This window comes from Callithrix jacchus, chromosome 4, assembly GCF_049354715.1.
Source record: "Callithrix jacchus isolate 240 chromosome 4, calJac240_pri, whole genome shotgun sequence".
In the NCBI taxonomy this organism is placed as follows: Eukaryota; Metazoa; Chordata; class Mammalia; order Primates; family Cebidae; genus Callithrix; species Callithrix jacchus.
Window position 1 is genome coordinate 137,812,753 of NC_133505.1, and position 15,522 is coordinate 137,828,274.

The following is a 15,522-nucleotide window of genomic DNA, read 5'->3' on the forward strand; positions in this document are numbered from 1 at the left end:
TGCACTCCATTCAGCCTGGGCAACACAGTCAGACTCTGTCTCTAGTAACAAAACAAATCAAGAAATGATGAGGAGACAATACAACCTGTGCCATACTTTTGACTTCATGGTGTGGTCATGTTTTAGGAGAAAATCCAGCTTTTTGTGTGGTTGACTTGGGTGAGGTCTTTGCTGTTTACAAGGGAAATGTGGGTCAGTTGATTGGAAACCCAGTAAACCATCCAGGAAAATATTTGGGTTGCTCCTGTCCTGCATCTGAAAGTAGAATGGAGAGTCATTCTGCTGTTGGGAATAGCTTAGTGTGCTTCCCACAGTGTGACTTTGTGGAGAGCTTTAGTTTAATTGATTCTAGTTTCTTAAGGAAATCACAGTTTTTAATTATCAAGCCACATTTATTGAATTTATTGAGAAATGGGATAGTCTCAAACTCCTGGGCTCCAGCTATCCTCCCACCTCAATCTCTTGAGTAGCAAGAATAACAGGTGTGCACCACTGTGCCTGGTCTCAAGCTACCTTTAAATCAAGTCTTTTGATTTTCTTTCTTTTTTTGGTCTCATGTCTTCCCTAAATGTGGAATTCAGTTCTCCTTATATTAAAATGCTTATAATACTTATTTTACCTCACACAGAATTCTGCTCTGTAATAACTGGAGATTTTGGCAATACAGGAAATTGTCATTTCGCTACTTATTAATCCTAACAAGTTGTTATATTTAAAAATAGATTTTAAACATCTTAAAATATAAATTGAAACTTTATTTTAAAATTTTTTAAAGAAAATGCGATATCAAATAAAGATTGAATCTTTGTACCTGATATAATAGGTGGTTACTCTGAGTCAATTTAAAAAAAAAGACAAATCATTTTCTGTGTGCTCTATAATTAATTGAGGAAGCATATACTACATATCCCAAATTTTATTGTGAGAGAGCTTAAGGCAAATAGCTGTCCCAAATAATACAAATGGTTGATACCTTTTCTTTCTTTCTTTCTTTTTTTTTTTGTGGGATGGAGTCTTGCTCGGTTGCCAGGCTGGAGTATAGTAGCGCTATCTGGGCTCATTGCAAACTCCGCCTTCTGGGTTGAAGCAATTCTCTTGCCTCAGCTTTCTGAGTAGCTGGGACTACAGGTGTGTGCCACCATGCCCAGTTGATTTTGTATTTTTAGTAGAGACGGGGTTTCAGCATGTTGGCCAGGATGGACTCGATGTCTTGACCTTGTGATCTGCCCACCTCGACCTCCCAAAGTTCTGGGGTTACAGGCATGAGCCACCGTGCCTGGCCCGATATCTTTTCTTTTGTTAAAACAGTAAGAAAATGAATAAAAATTGGAATAAGACCAATAACTAAATTAATTCAACACATATTTATTGAGTGTGTTATGTACCAGGTATACTGGTACTGAGCTGAGGATGTAGTTAGTTCAGCTAGCGTGTACTTTTTCCAAGCTCAAGTTCATTCATTATTGATGACATTGGCATACTAATGGTAGCTGTCTCACAGGAGTGTTGGAAAGATTCAATTCCTCAATACTTGTTAAGTCTTTAAAACATAACTAGCCTCAGTATATTTTCATTAATTTAGTTTCACCAAATTTTTACTTATATTTGCTAAATTAAATGTAAACATTTCCCCTTTAAGAGCAATATTTTATAATAAATAACGAGTGCCTCCAGCACATCGCTAAATGCTTTACATTTTCTTACATAATCCTCATAGAAACTTTTTTTTTTTTTTCTCTGAGACAGATTCTGGCTCTGTTGCCCAGTCTGGTGTATAGTGGCGTGATCTCAGCTCACTGCAACCTCCACCTCCTAGGTTCAAGCTGTTCTCCTGCCTCAGCCTCCTTAGGATTACAGGTGTGAGCCACTGTGCCCAGCACAGAATCCTCATGGAAACTTAAAGAGAGAGAAGGTAAAAGTTTTTTTTAGAAAGTTTTAGTAATTTGCCAAAGATTTTTGAAATACTAAGGGGTAATAATTCTATGAAATAAAAGGCTAGTTGTGGTGGCTCACATCTGTAATTCCAGCACTTTGGGAGGCTGAGGCGGGTGGATCACCTGAGATCAGGAGTTAGAGACCAGCCTGGCCAAAATGGTGAAACCCATGTCTACTGAAAATGCAAAAAATTAGTCAGGTGTGGTGGCAAGCCCTGTAATCCCAGCTACCTGGGAGGCTGAGGCAAGAGAATTGCTTGAACCTGGGAGGCGGAGGTTGCAGTGAGCTAGATTGTGCCATTGCACTCCAGCCTGGACAACAAGAGCAAAACTCCATCTCGAAAAAAAATTATATAAAATATAGAAGATAATATAATATTGTCAGTCATATAGCTAAGGAGTTTTAGGAATGGTTACTGCAAAGATTTTAGCTGCCTAAATGACAAGAAAAAAGAAAATACCAAAACAAATAGAATTCATTCCTAGCCTTTTAGCTGAGAGTAAGTGTGAAAACAATGAACCCACAATAACAGATGGATGATTTAATTAAATTAATTTTTCTCATAATTCATTTCTTTGTAGTTTTTGAGGGAATAAATAGAACTTGAGAAAAAGATAATTTACATAAAATGACATTTGGTGCTTCAGTTAAAAAAACAGATACATGAATTATAGAGTGACAGCCTTTGTCAACAAGACCAGATTCATTACAACACATTAAAATGGCTACTGAAATCATTGTGAAAATTAACAAGTGGAATAAATTAAATTTATAAGATGGGTTTATGAGCTGTACTCCAACTGATGACTTTTTTGCTAACCAATGAAGTTGCTCTAAATCCAGTTGAAAGGTCCTGGGCGTGTGGCCAAATTTTTCTACCTTTTGTTCTATGGTCACTGATTTTTGAAATTCTAATTGGTAAACTAGATGATTATATAAATATTTGCTCCTTATATTTTAATATGAAACCATAAATAAAGAATATTTTAGAACTTACATTATGATTTCAAAGTAAGAAATAGAATGGAGTTCAGTAACTAAAAGCAGATGGATTTTATACTATGGCCATGTAAATGAACTTTACAAATAAAATCAGCCATGGTATGCAAACAAGAGAGAAGAGATATTAGGGCCAGGCATGGTGGTTCAGGCCTGTAATCCCAGCACTTTGGGGGGCCAACGAGGGCAGATCACTTAAGGTCAGGAGTTTGAGACCAGCCTGGCCAACATGTGAAACCCCGTCTCTACTAAAAATACAAAAATTAGCTGGGCATGGTAGCACAAGCTTGTAGTCCCAGCTGTTTGAGAGACTTGAGGCATGAGAATTGCTTGAACCCAGGAGGCAGAGGTTGCAGTTAGCTGATACCGTGCCACTGCCCTGCAGCCTGAGCAACAGAGCAAGACTCTGTCTTAAAAGTGAGTGAGTGAGAGAGAGAGAGAGCGAGCGAGAGAGAGATTGGGCTCAGTGTGTATCAAGTAGATGATAAATCAGCAGGGCTCACTGAATTGAAAAAAAGCATATTACAAGGGTTAGTAAAATTACTATAGCAATAAATACTTAACGGGATTCTTTTTTCTCCCCCCATCTGTCATTAGGTATTTTAAAACTGCACTGTCTGTGATGCTTAACAAAAGAAAATTTTAGATTATCCTGTTCAAAGGAAAGTTAAATAGTTATTGGCAAAATTATAGAAAACTAAATAAATTTAGACAAACCATGCCCTGCTTTATTTTTACCTAAAAGTATTCTGAGTTGGGGTTTTATACTATGTCATTCTCATGATACCAGAATGGTTAGAGTTGTTACATGGTATAACCATTACCTTGAGAGATTATAATTTTCCTTTTCTGCAAAATGGATTTATAGGATGTTTGAAATGGCAAAAATAAATTGCTACAGACAGGAAGACAGTTTAGTGTAAAATAGATAAGTTAGAAAATAACATAAAATACTGAAAGTGTCAGTGGTCTTAAATATTATGTTAATTCTGTCCTCTTCAGTATTGTTCATATTGGAATGTGAGTAAAATACAGAAAAAATGATTATATGTCTTATCTTCACAGTAAGGAATGTATTACAGATGGCCACCCAGTAAACAGTGTATGCAAAAAATGGAAATAAAAATTTCATAAAGCAGTACTTACACTTACTGTGAGCAATATACTATTTACATGACTACTGTCCCATTCCATTTTTTAAAAAGTGCTCTTCATTGGCCAGGTGTGATGGCTTACACCAGTAACCTCAGTACTTTAGAGGAGGCTGAGGTGGGTGGATCACCTGAGGTCAGGAGTTTGAGACCAGCATGGCCAATATGGTGAAACCCCATTTCTACTAAAAATAGAAAAAATTAGCTTGGTGTGATGGTGGGCACCTGTAATCCCAGCTTCTTGGGAAGCTGAGGCGGGAGAATCACTTGAACCCGGGAGGCGGAGGTTGTAGTGAGGTGAGATCCTCCATTGTACTCCAGCCTGGGGAACAAGAGCAAAACTCCACCTCAAAAAATGTAAGTGCTCTCATGCCTGTAATCCCAGCACTTTGGGAGGCCGAGGCGGGCTGATCATAAGGTCAAGAGGTTGAAACCATCCTGGCCAACATGGTGAAACTGTGTCTCTACTAAAAAATACAAACATTAGCTGGACATGGTGGTGCATGCCTGTAGTCCCAGCTACTCGGGAGGCTGAGGCAGGAGAATTGCTTGAACCCAGGAGGCGAAGGTTGTAGTGAGCCGAGATCGCTGCACTCCAGCCTGGCTCCTGGCGACAGAGCAAGACTCTGTATCAAAAAAAAAACAAAACCATATATACATACATATATATGTATATGTGCTCTTAATTATCTTCTAAGTTGATAACATAACTCACTAGTGGGTTGATGCTTACAGTTTGGGGAAAAAAATAACCTAGACAGGTTTAGGATTCTCAATCTTGAAACCATTACTTAGTGTTACCATGAGTTATCCTAATTAGTACAGGTGTTAACAGTTAGTACCTTTACCACAAATCACAGAAAGCTAGAACTGGAAGAGACCCCCTAGGAAGAGATGGTCTAAACCTCCCTGCCCCTGTTTTTTTTTTTTTAATGTTGCATTGTAGAAACGTTTAAGTGTATATTAAAGTAGAGAAAATAGGACAACAAGCCTCATGTATTCATTACCTCTTCCTTACTGGATTATTTTGAAGTAGATCCCAGACATATCACTTTATCTGTAAATACTTTACTGTGTTTCTTTAAAAGGTAAAGATTCTTTTTAAAACAAAATTCAAAATGTCCTTACTATGCCAGAAAATAATGGTAATTCCTAATGTCATCAAATATCAAGACAGTCTCTGACTGTGTCACAATTTAAAGAAATCTGGATTATTTGAATTAGTTACCAAAATCTATGCACTATATTTGATTGATACATCTCTTCAGTCTCTTTTCATGTATACATCTCCTTTTTTCCTTTTGGGTATGTGTATGTGTGTATGTCTTGTTGAAGAAATCAGGTTGTATAGTAGTTTTGATATTCTGGTCATTTAACATTTTTCTCTGTCTCTTATACTTCTGGTAAACTGATAGTTAGATCAAGAGGCTTAATTAAATTTCTGAACATTTGAAAGAATGCTCCAAAGACAGTATTTTTTTTCTTTTTGAGAGGGCCTCACCCTGTCATCCACACTGTAGTACAGCGGCATGACCATAGCTCATAGTAACCTTGAACTCCTGGGCTTAAGTAATTCTCCCGCCTCAAGTAGCTGGGACTACAGGTACACATCACCGTGCTTGACTAATTTGTAAATTTTTTGTAGTGATGGGTTCTTGCTGTGTTTCCCAGGCTGGTTTCAAATTCCTTGACTTTAGTGGTCCTCCCATCTAGGCCCCACAAAGTGTTAAGATTATAGGCATGAGCCACTATGCCTGGACAAGGATAGTATTTTGAATTTCCTATAGTGTGACATAAGTAGGCAAATAATGTTTGCTTGTCTTGCCTTTTTGTGATGTTAAGATTGATCAGTGGCTTCAGGCCTTATTACTCTAATGTATCTTATTAAAGTTCCTCATCAGCCTTCCATGTGATGGATCATCCATTAATGGTCATTGATGGTCATCGGGTTGATCTATTTGTTGATCTATTGAGTATTTTGAAATGGTGATATTCTAACTCTATCCTTTTGCATTAATTAGCTTGAAATTTCTATGAAGAAATTCACCTTAGCTAGCTGTTTAATTTCCTATATGACTATTTGTTTATAAGGAGAGGTGGGATAAATGCTTGACTTTTCCCCTGTATCATCAGATATTTAGAATAATGGTTCTTTAGACTCCTCCAAAGTGAGCTTTTGGTTTTAATTTTTTTTTAAGTATCATTTGGAACAGATGGATTTAAGCATATTTGATATATTTAACACCACTGAAGTTTTTTCTGTTTGGTGACCAAATTGTCCCATCCTCAACCAATGGGAAGACATTTAAATTGACTAGAGATCTTCTGATACGATCTCAGGAGACTCTGAATTTCCAGAACTCTCTTACATTGTATGCTCCAGACTTACAATTAGTTCTTTCTAGAAGGATTGATAAGATTTTTCAGTACTCAGATAAACCCATTAAGTAACTTAATTAAAAGATGCTTGTTGGAAATCAGTCTTCAGGTCATCGGCCTTTTCACTATCCAGTGCTGCCTCTATAGATTGAAACACACAGTACTAGTCACCTTCTCAACTGCTGTTGCACCTTTTTTCCCAGCACACATTGATAGCTGCCAGATTCACCATCCCAGCATTGTTGCTTGGGGTTAGCCTTGTGTCATGATTTAGACAATAAAATATAAGGGGATGGATGCTAGAAACTTATTTAGAATTGATTTGTAATTTTACCTTAAAAAAGAGGGGGGTCTTGCTTTTGAAATTTATTTTTCAACGTTGTATTCAATTAAAGAAACTGTTTAGGGATGGGTGTAGTGGCTCATGCCGGTAATCCCAGCATGTTGGATGGCCAAGGTGGGAGGATTGCTTGAGCCCAGGAGTACAAGACCAGCCTGGGCAACATAGTGAGACCCCCATCTCTATAAAAAATGAAAACTTAATGAGATGTGATCTCACACTTCTAGTCCCAGCTGCTTGGAGAGGCTGAGATGGGAGGATCACTTGAGCCCAGGAGTTCAAGGTTACAGTGAGCTATGATTGCATCACTGTACTCCAGCCTGGGTGACAGAGTGAGATTCTGTCTCAAAACAAAACCAAAACAACAAAAAAGAACTATTCAGGATGGTTCCTCATTTTCCATACTCATGGAAGGTACAAGTGGTCTGGATAAGTCAAAACAGTGGAGAGGTTATAAATCATCTGTTTCTTTTTGGAGTTTCCTAAATGTTCTTTAGCATATACAGATTTATCTTCCTAATTATGTTTAGTTCTGGGTATTATCTAATAATTATAATAGCTAATGATAGTGTTTACTTTGTACCAGGAAGCAGTTTAAATATTTTTTTGTATTAACTCAATCATTGAAACGATCCTATGAAATAGCTATTATTATTATTATTCTAAAATTACAGAGGGAAACTGAGTAAACAGAGTTTATGTGCTCATCTAAAAGCACACAGTCACACAGCTAGTATGTGGGAGAACCAGGATTCTAACCCAGGTGTTCTGGTTCCAACTATATTAAAATTGGCTTCCATTTTCAGAGTACAAATTTATTAGCAGTATGTGGTGGTGGGCTAGAAATGTATTTCTAAGTGGATTTAAAATATATGTGTTTTTCATTAGCATATTTTGTGGCTTCTGTTTAAGATTAGTACATTTAATTCATGTTACTGCAATTAGATATAGGACCTTTTTGTAGATATCTAAAATTGCAGGCAACCCAATGAGATATTGATTTCATTTGCTGTATTGAAACTCTTACATAAGAAGTAAAACCCAATGGCATCATGAATGAGACAATTCACGTAATGCTTATAACATAGATAAAAATGCTACAAACAATTTCTTAGTGATAGAATCTATAAAGTTCTGATAAGCTTACATGTGTAAAAGAAGCTAATAATAATTTATATTTTAAATGTGTATCCTCTATCCATGAAGAGCTGTCATTAGCCACATTCATCATTAGACATATTGTTGACAGATATAGTGATGAAATAGATGCACAAACACACTAGATAATTTTGCCTTAATTCATAATGATATATTGCCCAGGCCACCTTGCTCTTAGTTTACCCCATTTTGTAGGCCTTAAAAATAGGTGTTCTGGAAAGAAAACACGTCCTACACACTCTTTGCTTTTTAATTTTAAACACACTATGCTATTTTTCTTAGATGTTAGCATTAAAATACTGTTTGAGACATTAATTTAAAATTGTTTAATATTAATATCTCAAAGAGAAAGTGAATAAGAACAATGGTTTTTGCTCTGTGGTTTTATGAGTAATATTAACTAGTTATGCAGAACTTCAATAGAGATGCAGTCTGATACAGTAGCACACTTTTTCTGCTTTTCTGTTTTAGCACGTGTAAAATAAGGGATTTAGTTAAATCAGGGTTGCATATGCACACAGACATTGGGCCCTGGGTTGAGCCCAGACTTCTTTTCACAATCCTTCTTAGGGCATTGTGTGCAGGTAGTTACTGTGGTCTAGTAGAGTTGATCCCAAAGATGCAACCAACCTAGTAGGATTGAGTGTATGGTAAAATGGTTCCTCCCTTCCTTTTTCACAGTAATACCTCAGAAAATATATTTGAATTTTCATGAAGTCTCTGTGAGGTACTCTATTTGTTTTTTTGGAGATGGAGTTTCACTCTCTTGTCCAGGCTGGAGTGTAGTGGCATGGTCTTGGGTCACCGCAGCCTCTGCCTCCTGGGTTCAAGTGATTCTTTTGCTTCACCTTCCCAAGTAGCTGGGACTACAGGCACATGTTACCATGCCCAGCTAATTTTTGTATTTTTAGAGGAGATGGTGCTTTACCTTATTGGCCAGGCTGGTTTCGCACTCCTGAGCACAAGTGATCTGCCTGCCTCAGCCTCCTAAAGTGCTGGGATTACAGGCATGAGCCACCATGCCCTGCTGAGAACTGTATTTTGAACAGTAAAGTACTATTTGAGAAGACATGGCTTGGAAGCTCAATTAATGGATTGTAGTTTTGCATTCATATGGAAGCCCTGATAGAATCTGCTAAAAAAAAAAAAGGAGATGATGGCATTTCACACAGATTTTGTCATTATATCTGGGAGCAAAGCTTCATAATTAGAATTGTTAGATGTTGTAAATGAATATTATGAGGATTACTTTAAACAGTGATGTAAGTGCTTCTCAGAGTACCTTTTTGTTAAGGATCAGTTTTTAAAAAAATTTCCTGTTTGTTGCCAATAGATAAACTTTTGTAAAATACAATAAAAATGAATTATTAGAAAAATGAAATAAAACACCTACAAAGTAGGAATCAAAATTCAGCAGACAAAATTATTGTGCACCATTGCTATGGAACTTTCCAAAGCATTCTCTTAATTTTTGCAACAATAGTGTATAGTGTGACAATGGCCACAGACCAAAACTTTGTATGGCAGTGGGTTTATACCCTAGAAGTTACAAATATACCTATACAGAATGGATGAAGAAACGTTCTTTTCTCATGTTATGAACATTGTGGTGCTGGGAGCCGTGCCTCAAATCAGGAGTCAGCTCACTATGGCCCTCAGGCCAAATCTGGTTAACCACCCTGCTTTGAAGATAAAGCAGGAACACAACTGTACCCACTCACTTATGTTTTGTCTACAGCAGAGTTGAGTAGTTACAGCAGAGACTATGTGACCTGCAGTGTCTAAAATATTTACTATGAGGTCCTTTACAGAAATGTTTGCAAACTCCTTCTTTAGATTTGACAGTGACAGTTATGAATGATTGCTACTTATATATTGCTTGTTTCCTTTTTTCCCTGACTATATTATCTTTGTTTAAATGTATTAGACATATTGTTTGACTTTTTTCCTCTAGTCACTGATGAACCTCAGATAAATTCGGAGAGAAGTAAAGAAAAAGAAAGGATCAAGAGTGATCGAGTAAAGAAGAGGAAACCAAAGCGAAAAGATTATCAACCCAACTATTTCCTGTCCATTCCAATCACCAACAAAGAGGTGGTATTTTTTTTAAAAACTATTTTTACTGTGAAATTTTATTCTACATTTAAAGCACACTAAATGCTTATGAGCCCACTTGCTCTCAGCTTCCAAGAGTCTTTGGTGGTGGCATTTTAGCAGGATATACAGGGAATATTTCTATTTAAGTAATAGAAATGTATTTAAACAACATGTTTGGAAAATATTTATTTATTTTTATTTTTTTGAGACAGGGTCTTGCTCCGTCACCCAGGCTGGAGTGGAGTGGCACAGTCATAGCTCACTGCAGCCTTGAACTTCTGGGCTCAAGCAGTCTTCCCATCTCAGCCTCCAAAATGATTTAGACAATCATATTTAAACAGTAATTTTGCAAAAACCACTTGAAAAAGTGTTGCCAGATGGCATGTCAAGGTCATTTGCAAGTGTTTGTTCATTTTTTCTGAGGGACCCTTTGGAAGCAGAGAGCAGTGAGCAGTTGAGAAGAGAAAATTCTGAGATCTCTGTTGGGGTTTCTTGCTGTTTAATCTTGTTTATGGTAGTGATTATTTCAACATAGTTTCTTTAACAAATTACTTGGTGTTGTAACAACTTAATATTGCACCATAAACTTGGTAGAAATCTATTAAAAATCTGAAAAATTAATGTAGTATAAATAATAGAAAATAGAACCAGCCAACTAGCTCTTACTGAGAAAGCCCTGAGAGAGAAAACTGTTGCATCTCATTACAACTACTGAAGCAGTGAGGTGGGAATTAAAATGCCTCGGGAAAGAACACCTCACTTGGAAGAATGACTGTTTTTACTCCTTGGCCCAATTTAAGAGTCAGATCTGAATTTCTGTTTGATTGCGAGTTATAATCTCTTTGACCAGGCACATTTTCAGGTTGCTTTTCCCCTTGTTTAACTAGAATGTCTCTAGGGAATGCTAACAAATTGTTAAAAATCAAATCAAAATTAAAATGAAAGAAATAAATATAAAAAAAAAATTATGTTGGGTCATTCTAGGAAATATCTAGTCTGAGACACACAGTTCAGCTGGGGAGAAAATATACATAAAAAGAGAAAAATTACCTAGCCATGTAAATTTTAGATTTGATGTAGTGAAGAATCATATTCTGATTATACTGATACATATTTGATTCCTTTGGTTGAGGAATAGTTCTTCTTCTTCTTCTTTTTTTTTTTTTTTCCTGAATCCTAACCACTAGATGACCAGGGAGAGGAATAGTTCTTAAAAGTCCTAATAAGGGCCGGATATGGTGGCTCAAGCTTGTAATCCCAGCACTTTGGGAAGCTGAGGTGGGTGGGTTCCTCAAGCCCAGGAGTTTGAGAACAGCCTGGGCAACGTGACAAAACCTTGTCTTTACTAAAAGTATAACAATTAGCTGGGCATGGTGGGTTGCACCTGTGGTCCCAGCTACTTGGGAGGCTGAGGTGGGAGGAGTGCTTGAGTCCAGGAGGCAGAGGTTACAGTGAGCTGAGATTGCACCATTGCATTCCAGCCTGAGTGACAGAGCCAGACCATATTTCTAAAGAAACCCACAAACAACAAAAGTCCTGGTGAAATAGTTTTAAAAGTGCTTAGGCAATACAAAGTTAGTGTAATCAGTAATTATATACTTGCAAGTTGTTTGGTTTGAAATTTAGGATGATGTATACATATGGGGGTATGGGGATTAGAAGAGCTCAGGGAGTGAGAAGTGCTGCTGCTTTCATGAGCAGCCAGACAGAAGCCAGGTCTAAGGACATTGAAAAGTCAGACAGTTGAAGTGACTTCCCTGCAGATGTGAGATTGGTGATTGGAAGAGAATCCAGGTTCTCTATTTTGATTTGACAGTGTCTTTCAATGTAGATGTTCCATGAACATCTCAGGTTGTTGCTTTCACTAGGCCGCTTATGCTTTCCCCATCACCTCTATTCCTTGCTCCCAGGGGAGACTGAGCAGCATCTCTGCATCACTCCCATGTCTGCCCCCTCCCCTCCTAGCCATGTCACCAACCTGCTTATATACTTTAGGATTTTCCTGTCAGTAGGATAAAGACAACCTGTTTTTCCTTTTCTCTGAGGTTTTTACTGCTCTGTCCTCTCCCTTTCAGCCCTTGCTTTTTCTACCCGAGCTCTTCTAGCTGTCCTTGGGCATGCCAGGGTTCCCTCGGTCCCAGAGAAGCCTTCCCTGGCTGGAGTTTTCTCCTTGCTCCTCTTGGTTTTGTTAATGCCGGAATCTCAGCTCAAACCTCTCTTCCCATGGCCACCCCGTCTAGTCTAGGTCAACTACCCACTTTGCTTGCCCATTCCTAGCAGCTAAAGGCTTTCACAGCTATCTGTTTGTTTTTTGTCATCCTTAGAGCTTGACACCTGTCTTCCTCAGAAGGTTGTTAGTGCATGCTCATACCTAGGCTTGTGCCTGTTCAAGAGTAGGTGCATGCGCACACATGCCCTCTTGCTCTCGTGCTCTCTCTCTCTCTCTCCTGTTTCACAGTGAAGACGTGTTTCTGTCATTCCAAGTTACAACCAGAACATTTAAAAATAATAAATACAATGTAATGGTAGTTTCATAATACAAGTCAACAGCAGTTATTTGTTTTGGAGGAGGTAGGGTAACTTATAATAGGGGAAAATGCAGATTTCAAGTGATCATGAAACCAAATAATTTAATGTTTCCCTTTCAGGAGACCTATTTGTAGTTAACCACTTAAAGCTTACATCCAAATACGGGGAAGAGATGTAGGGATCAGGCAAGATTAGGAGTTATATTTTGTATCTTCTGCATGAGCACATTTTTGTTTGTTTTAAAGTGTCTCATGTTAATATTCTTTTTAAACTATGTAAGAGCTTTTGTGGGAAGGCTTGGGAAAAGAGTAGCATTTATAACATTGTTTCAATGGAAGACTGTATTCCAAGTTCCAATTAAGTGACCTGCAAACAAGCTTTTGGAAGCTAGCACATTCACAATGAGTTGCTCTACTTTTAGCCTCTACATGTTGGCATCTAGTTTTAAAGAATTCCACTGGTCTTTGATTTTAAACACATTCTTAGAAGTTTGGAATTCAAAATCTTGATTTCATATTTTAAGCAACAGAAAATGGATTAGGATGGCTGCATTAAAAAATCCTAATTGGAAGTATATGGAAGTATGTGTTTCCATTGACTTGCAATTGCATGTTAGTTTAAAAAGAAAAGAAGAAAACATTTTGATGGGGATATAGTAAATCCTAAATGTTTCTTAAATGGCTAGAATTTTTTAATTAATTCTAACTGGATTTAACCATATATTGGTTTTATATGCCTATTTTGAGAGATAATAATATAAGAATCAACATTGAAAAAATCAAGAAACAGTCAGAAGCTGATGGAAATTAGGAGTATATTATCACTTTTTTGTTGGTATCTTTTAAAAATATGCTAACAGTATATTTTTAATTTTTTAGATTTTCTTCAGGGGTTTTTCTTTCTTTTCCTTCCCTCCTTCCCTCCCTCCTTTCTTCCTTCCTTCCTTCCTTCTCTTTCTTCTTTTCTTTTTTTTGAGACAAGGTCTCACTATTGTTGCCCAGGCTAGTCTTAATCTCCTGGGCTCAGGCAATCCTTCCTTCTCAGCTTCCCAAAATGTTGGGATTACAGGTGTGAGCCACCCATGCCCAGCCTCTTCAGGAGTTTTAAAAGTCATTTGTTACATTTAATTGTGTATTTCAAAATTTTGCAATGTGAAAATTACTGGTCTTAGGAAAATATGGACGTGGATTAGTGCATTCAGTTCTTTTCTGGAAAATAATAGTAAAGGTATTTGATGTCATCAGGTGTATGTTAGGCACCTGGTAGATATAGAATCTTCTTTATTCGAGGATGATTTTTAACTTTTACTCCAATTATTGCTATATTATCAGTTTTTCAAGTTCTTTGATAGTTGTAGACAAGCAAAAAAAATTAAGAAAAATTAGGTAGCAAATTAGTGTGATACTTCCAATAAATCTTAATGAGGCAACAAATTTGGGAATATATGTGTTAATAACAACTTAGGAAAATTCCAATAACAATATCAAAAGATGAAGTCAAACATATTTTCCCTAGAATGTAACTCTTCTCTCTCATGTAGAGGCATGCTAACTTTAAGGCATTTCCTTTGAACTCATATACGATTTGAGTCAATTAGAAAGTTTAAAAGATATGAAAACAAATTTTCTAATTGCATTATTCTTAGACGTGTGGAATATGACTGGTGATATTTAGCAGATGAATATTAGCTTTTATTCTCTTAAATTACTCAGTGAATGAAATATTGAAGATTTAGGTAAAGTTTTTATTTTTACAAGTTTCTTTCAGTGTTTTATTTGAATTTGACTTTATAGTGTTAGATTTCAAAAATGTGCTTTCTGCAGCACTGCCAGTGGCTGGGGATTATGGTGACAGATAAGCTTTAATGACTTTATGGATTTTTAAATAATGGCTGTAAAAATTAGTTTCCTTTGGACTTTGATGTCATTGGTATTTTTAAGATATGACATATAACGAAGACTCTAAGGTGTTTTTCTTTTCTTTTACTTTTTAATAATGTAATTAAGATTAAAAAGCATGAAAAATATTACCGTTATATCAAGAAAGACATAAATTAATCTGGAGAATCAAAGCAGTTAGAAAGATATTGCTTGATTAGATTAACCTTAACATTTTCATAAGTTTGGGGTTAATCCTGCCTAAGTACTGTGTGACTTGAGAGAAATAATAGTCTTTAAAGTATTTTACAGTTTTTACTTACAGTTTTATATGCTACTCAATAATTCAAAGATACTAATTGGTCTAAAACTATTTTACCATGTGGGACATTTCACCAGAATATGGAATATATAAATGGATAGAATTTTGAACGTTGCCCTGAATTTACATATAATTAATATTTGAAGTTAGAATGAAGACCAAGTTAGTGTGAAAATACAAATATTCTACATATTAGGTACAAGTAACAATCCCCTATCCAATTATGACAACCAGAAATATCTCTAGATATTGCCAAATGTCCTCTGGGAGGCAAAATTGCACTGGTAGAAAAACACTGATTTGAATAGTATTGGTGCTGTTGTGTACCTTCTGTTTGGCAAATGGTGAAGAGCTTACAAAGTACTTCCATGTAGCTTTTCTAATATGATTTTTAATGCAACTCTAAGTTTGGCTATGCAGAAATTCAACTTTAAAATAATCGTGGAGTAATGTGGACTTATACAGGCTTTTTTTTTTTTTTTGAGGGCCATTGTGTTGTGTTACATAGTGTCATAGTCCATTTTGTGCTACCTGAGATTGGATAATTTATAAAGAGCAGTTTATTTCTCACAATTCTGGCAGCTGGGGCATCCAAGATTGAGTAACCAGCCAGCATCTGGCTAGAGCCTTCTTGCTGCTGTTGTCCCATGGTGAAAGACTAGAGGGCTAGGGAGAGAGTGAGTGAAAGAGTGAGCAATCTTAAGAGAGGACTAACTCATCCTTAGGAAGTTCACT

The 15,522-nt window shown here is 36.7% G+C and overlaps 1 protein-coding gene across 4 annotated transcripts in view; it reads left to right on the forward strand.

The window, feature by feature from the left end:
• The window catches only part of AKAP7 (A-kinase anchoring protein 7), a 148,919-nt gene that overhangs the window by 14,163 nt on the left and 119,234 nt on the right, over window positions 1–15,522 (forward strand). For 2 of the 4 annotated variants that reach the window (XM_002746958.6, XM_008995070.5), the window contains exon 3: window positions 9,917–10,056. In XM_002746958.6, coding sequence (XP_002747004.4) covers window positions 9,917–10,056 — 140 coding nt within the window. Of the gene's footprint in view, window positions 1–6,996; window positions 7,255–9,916; window positions 10,057–15,522 lie in introns of those variants that run through there. The other 2 variants (XM_054254440.2, XM_078370104.1) reach the window with 2 other exon arrangements.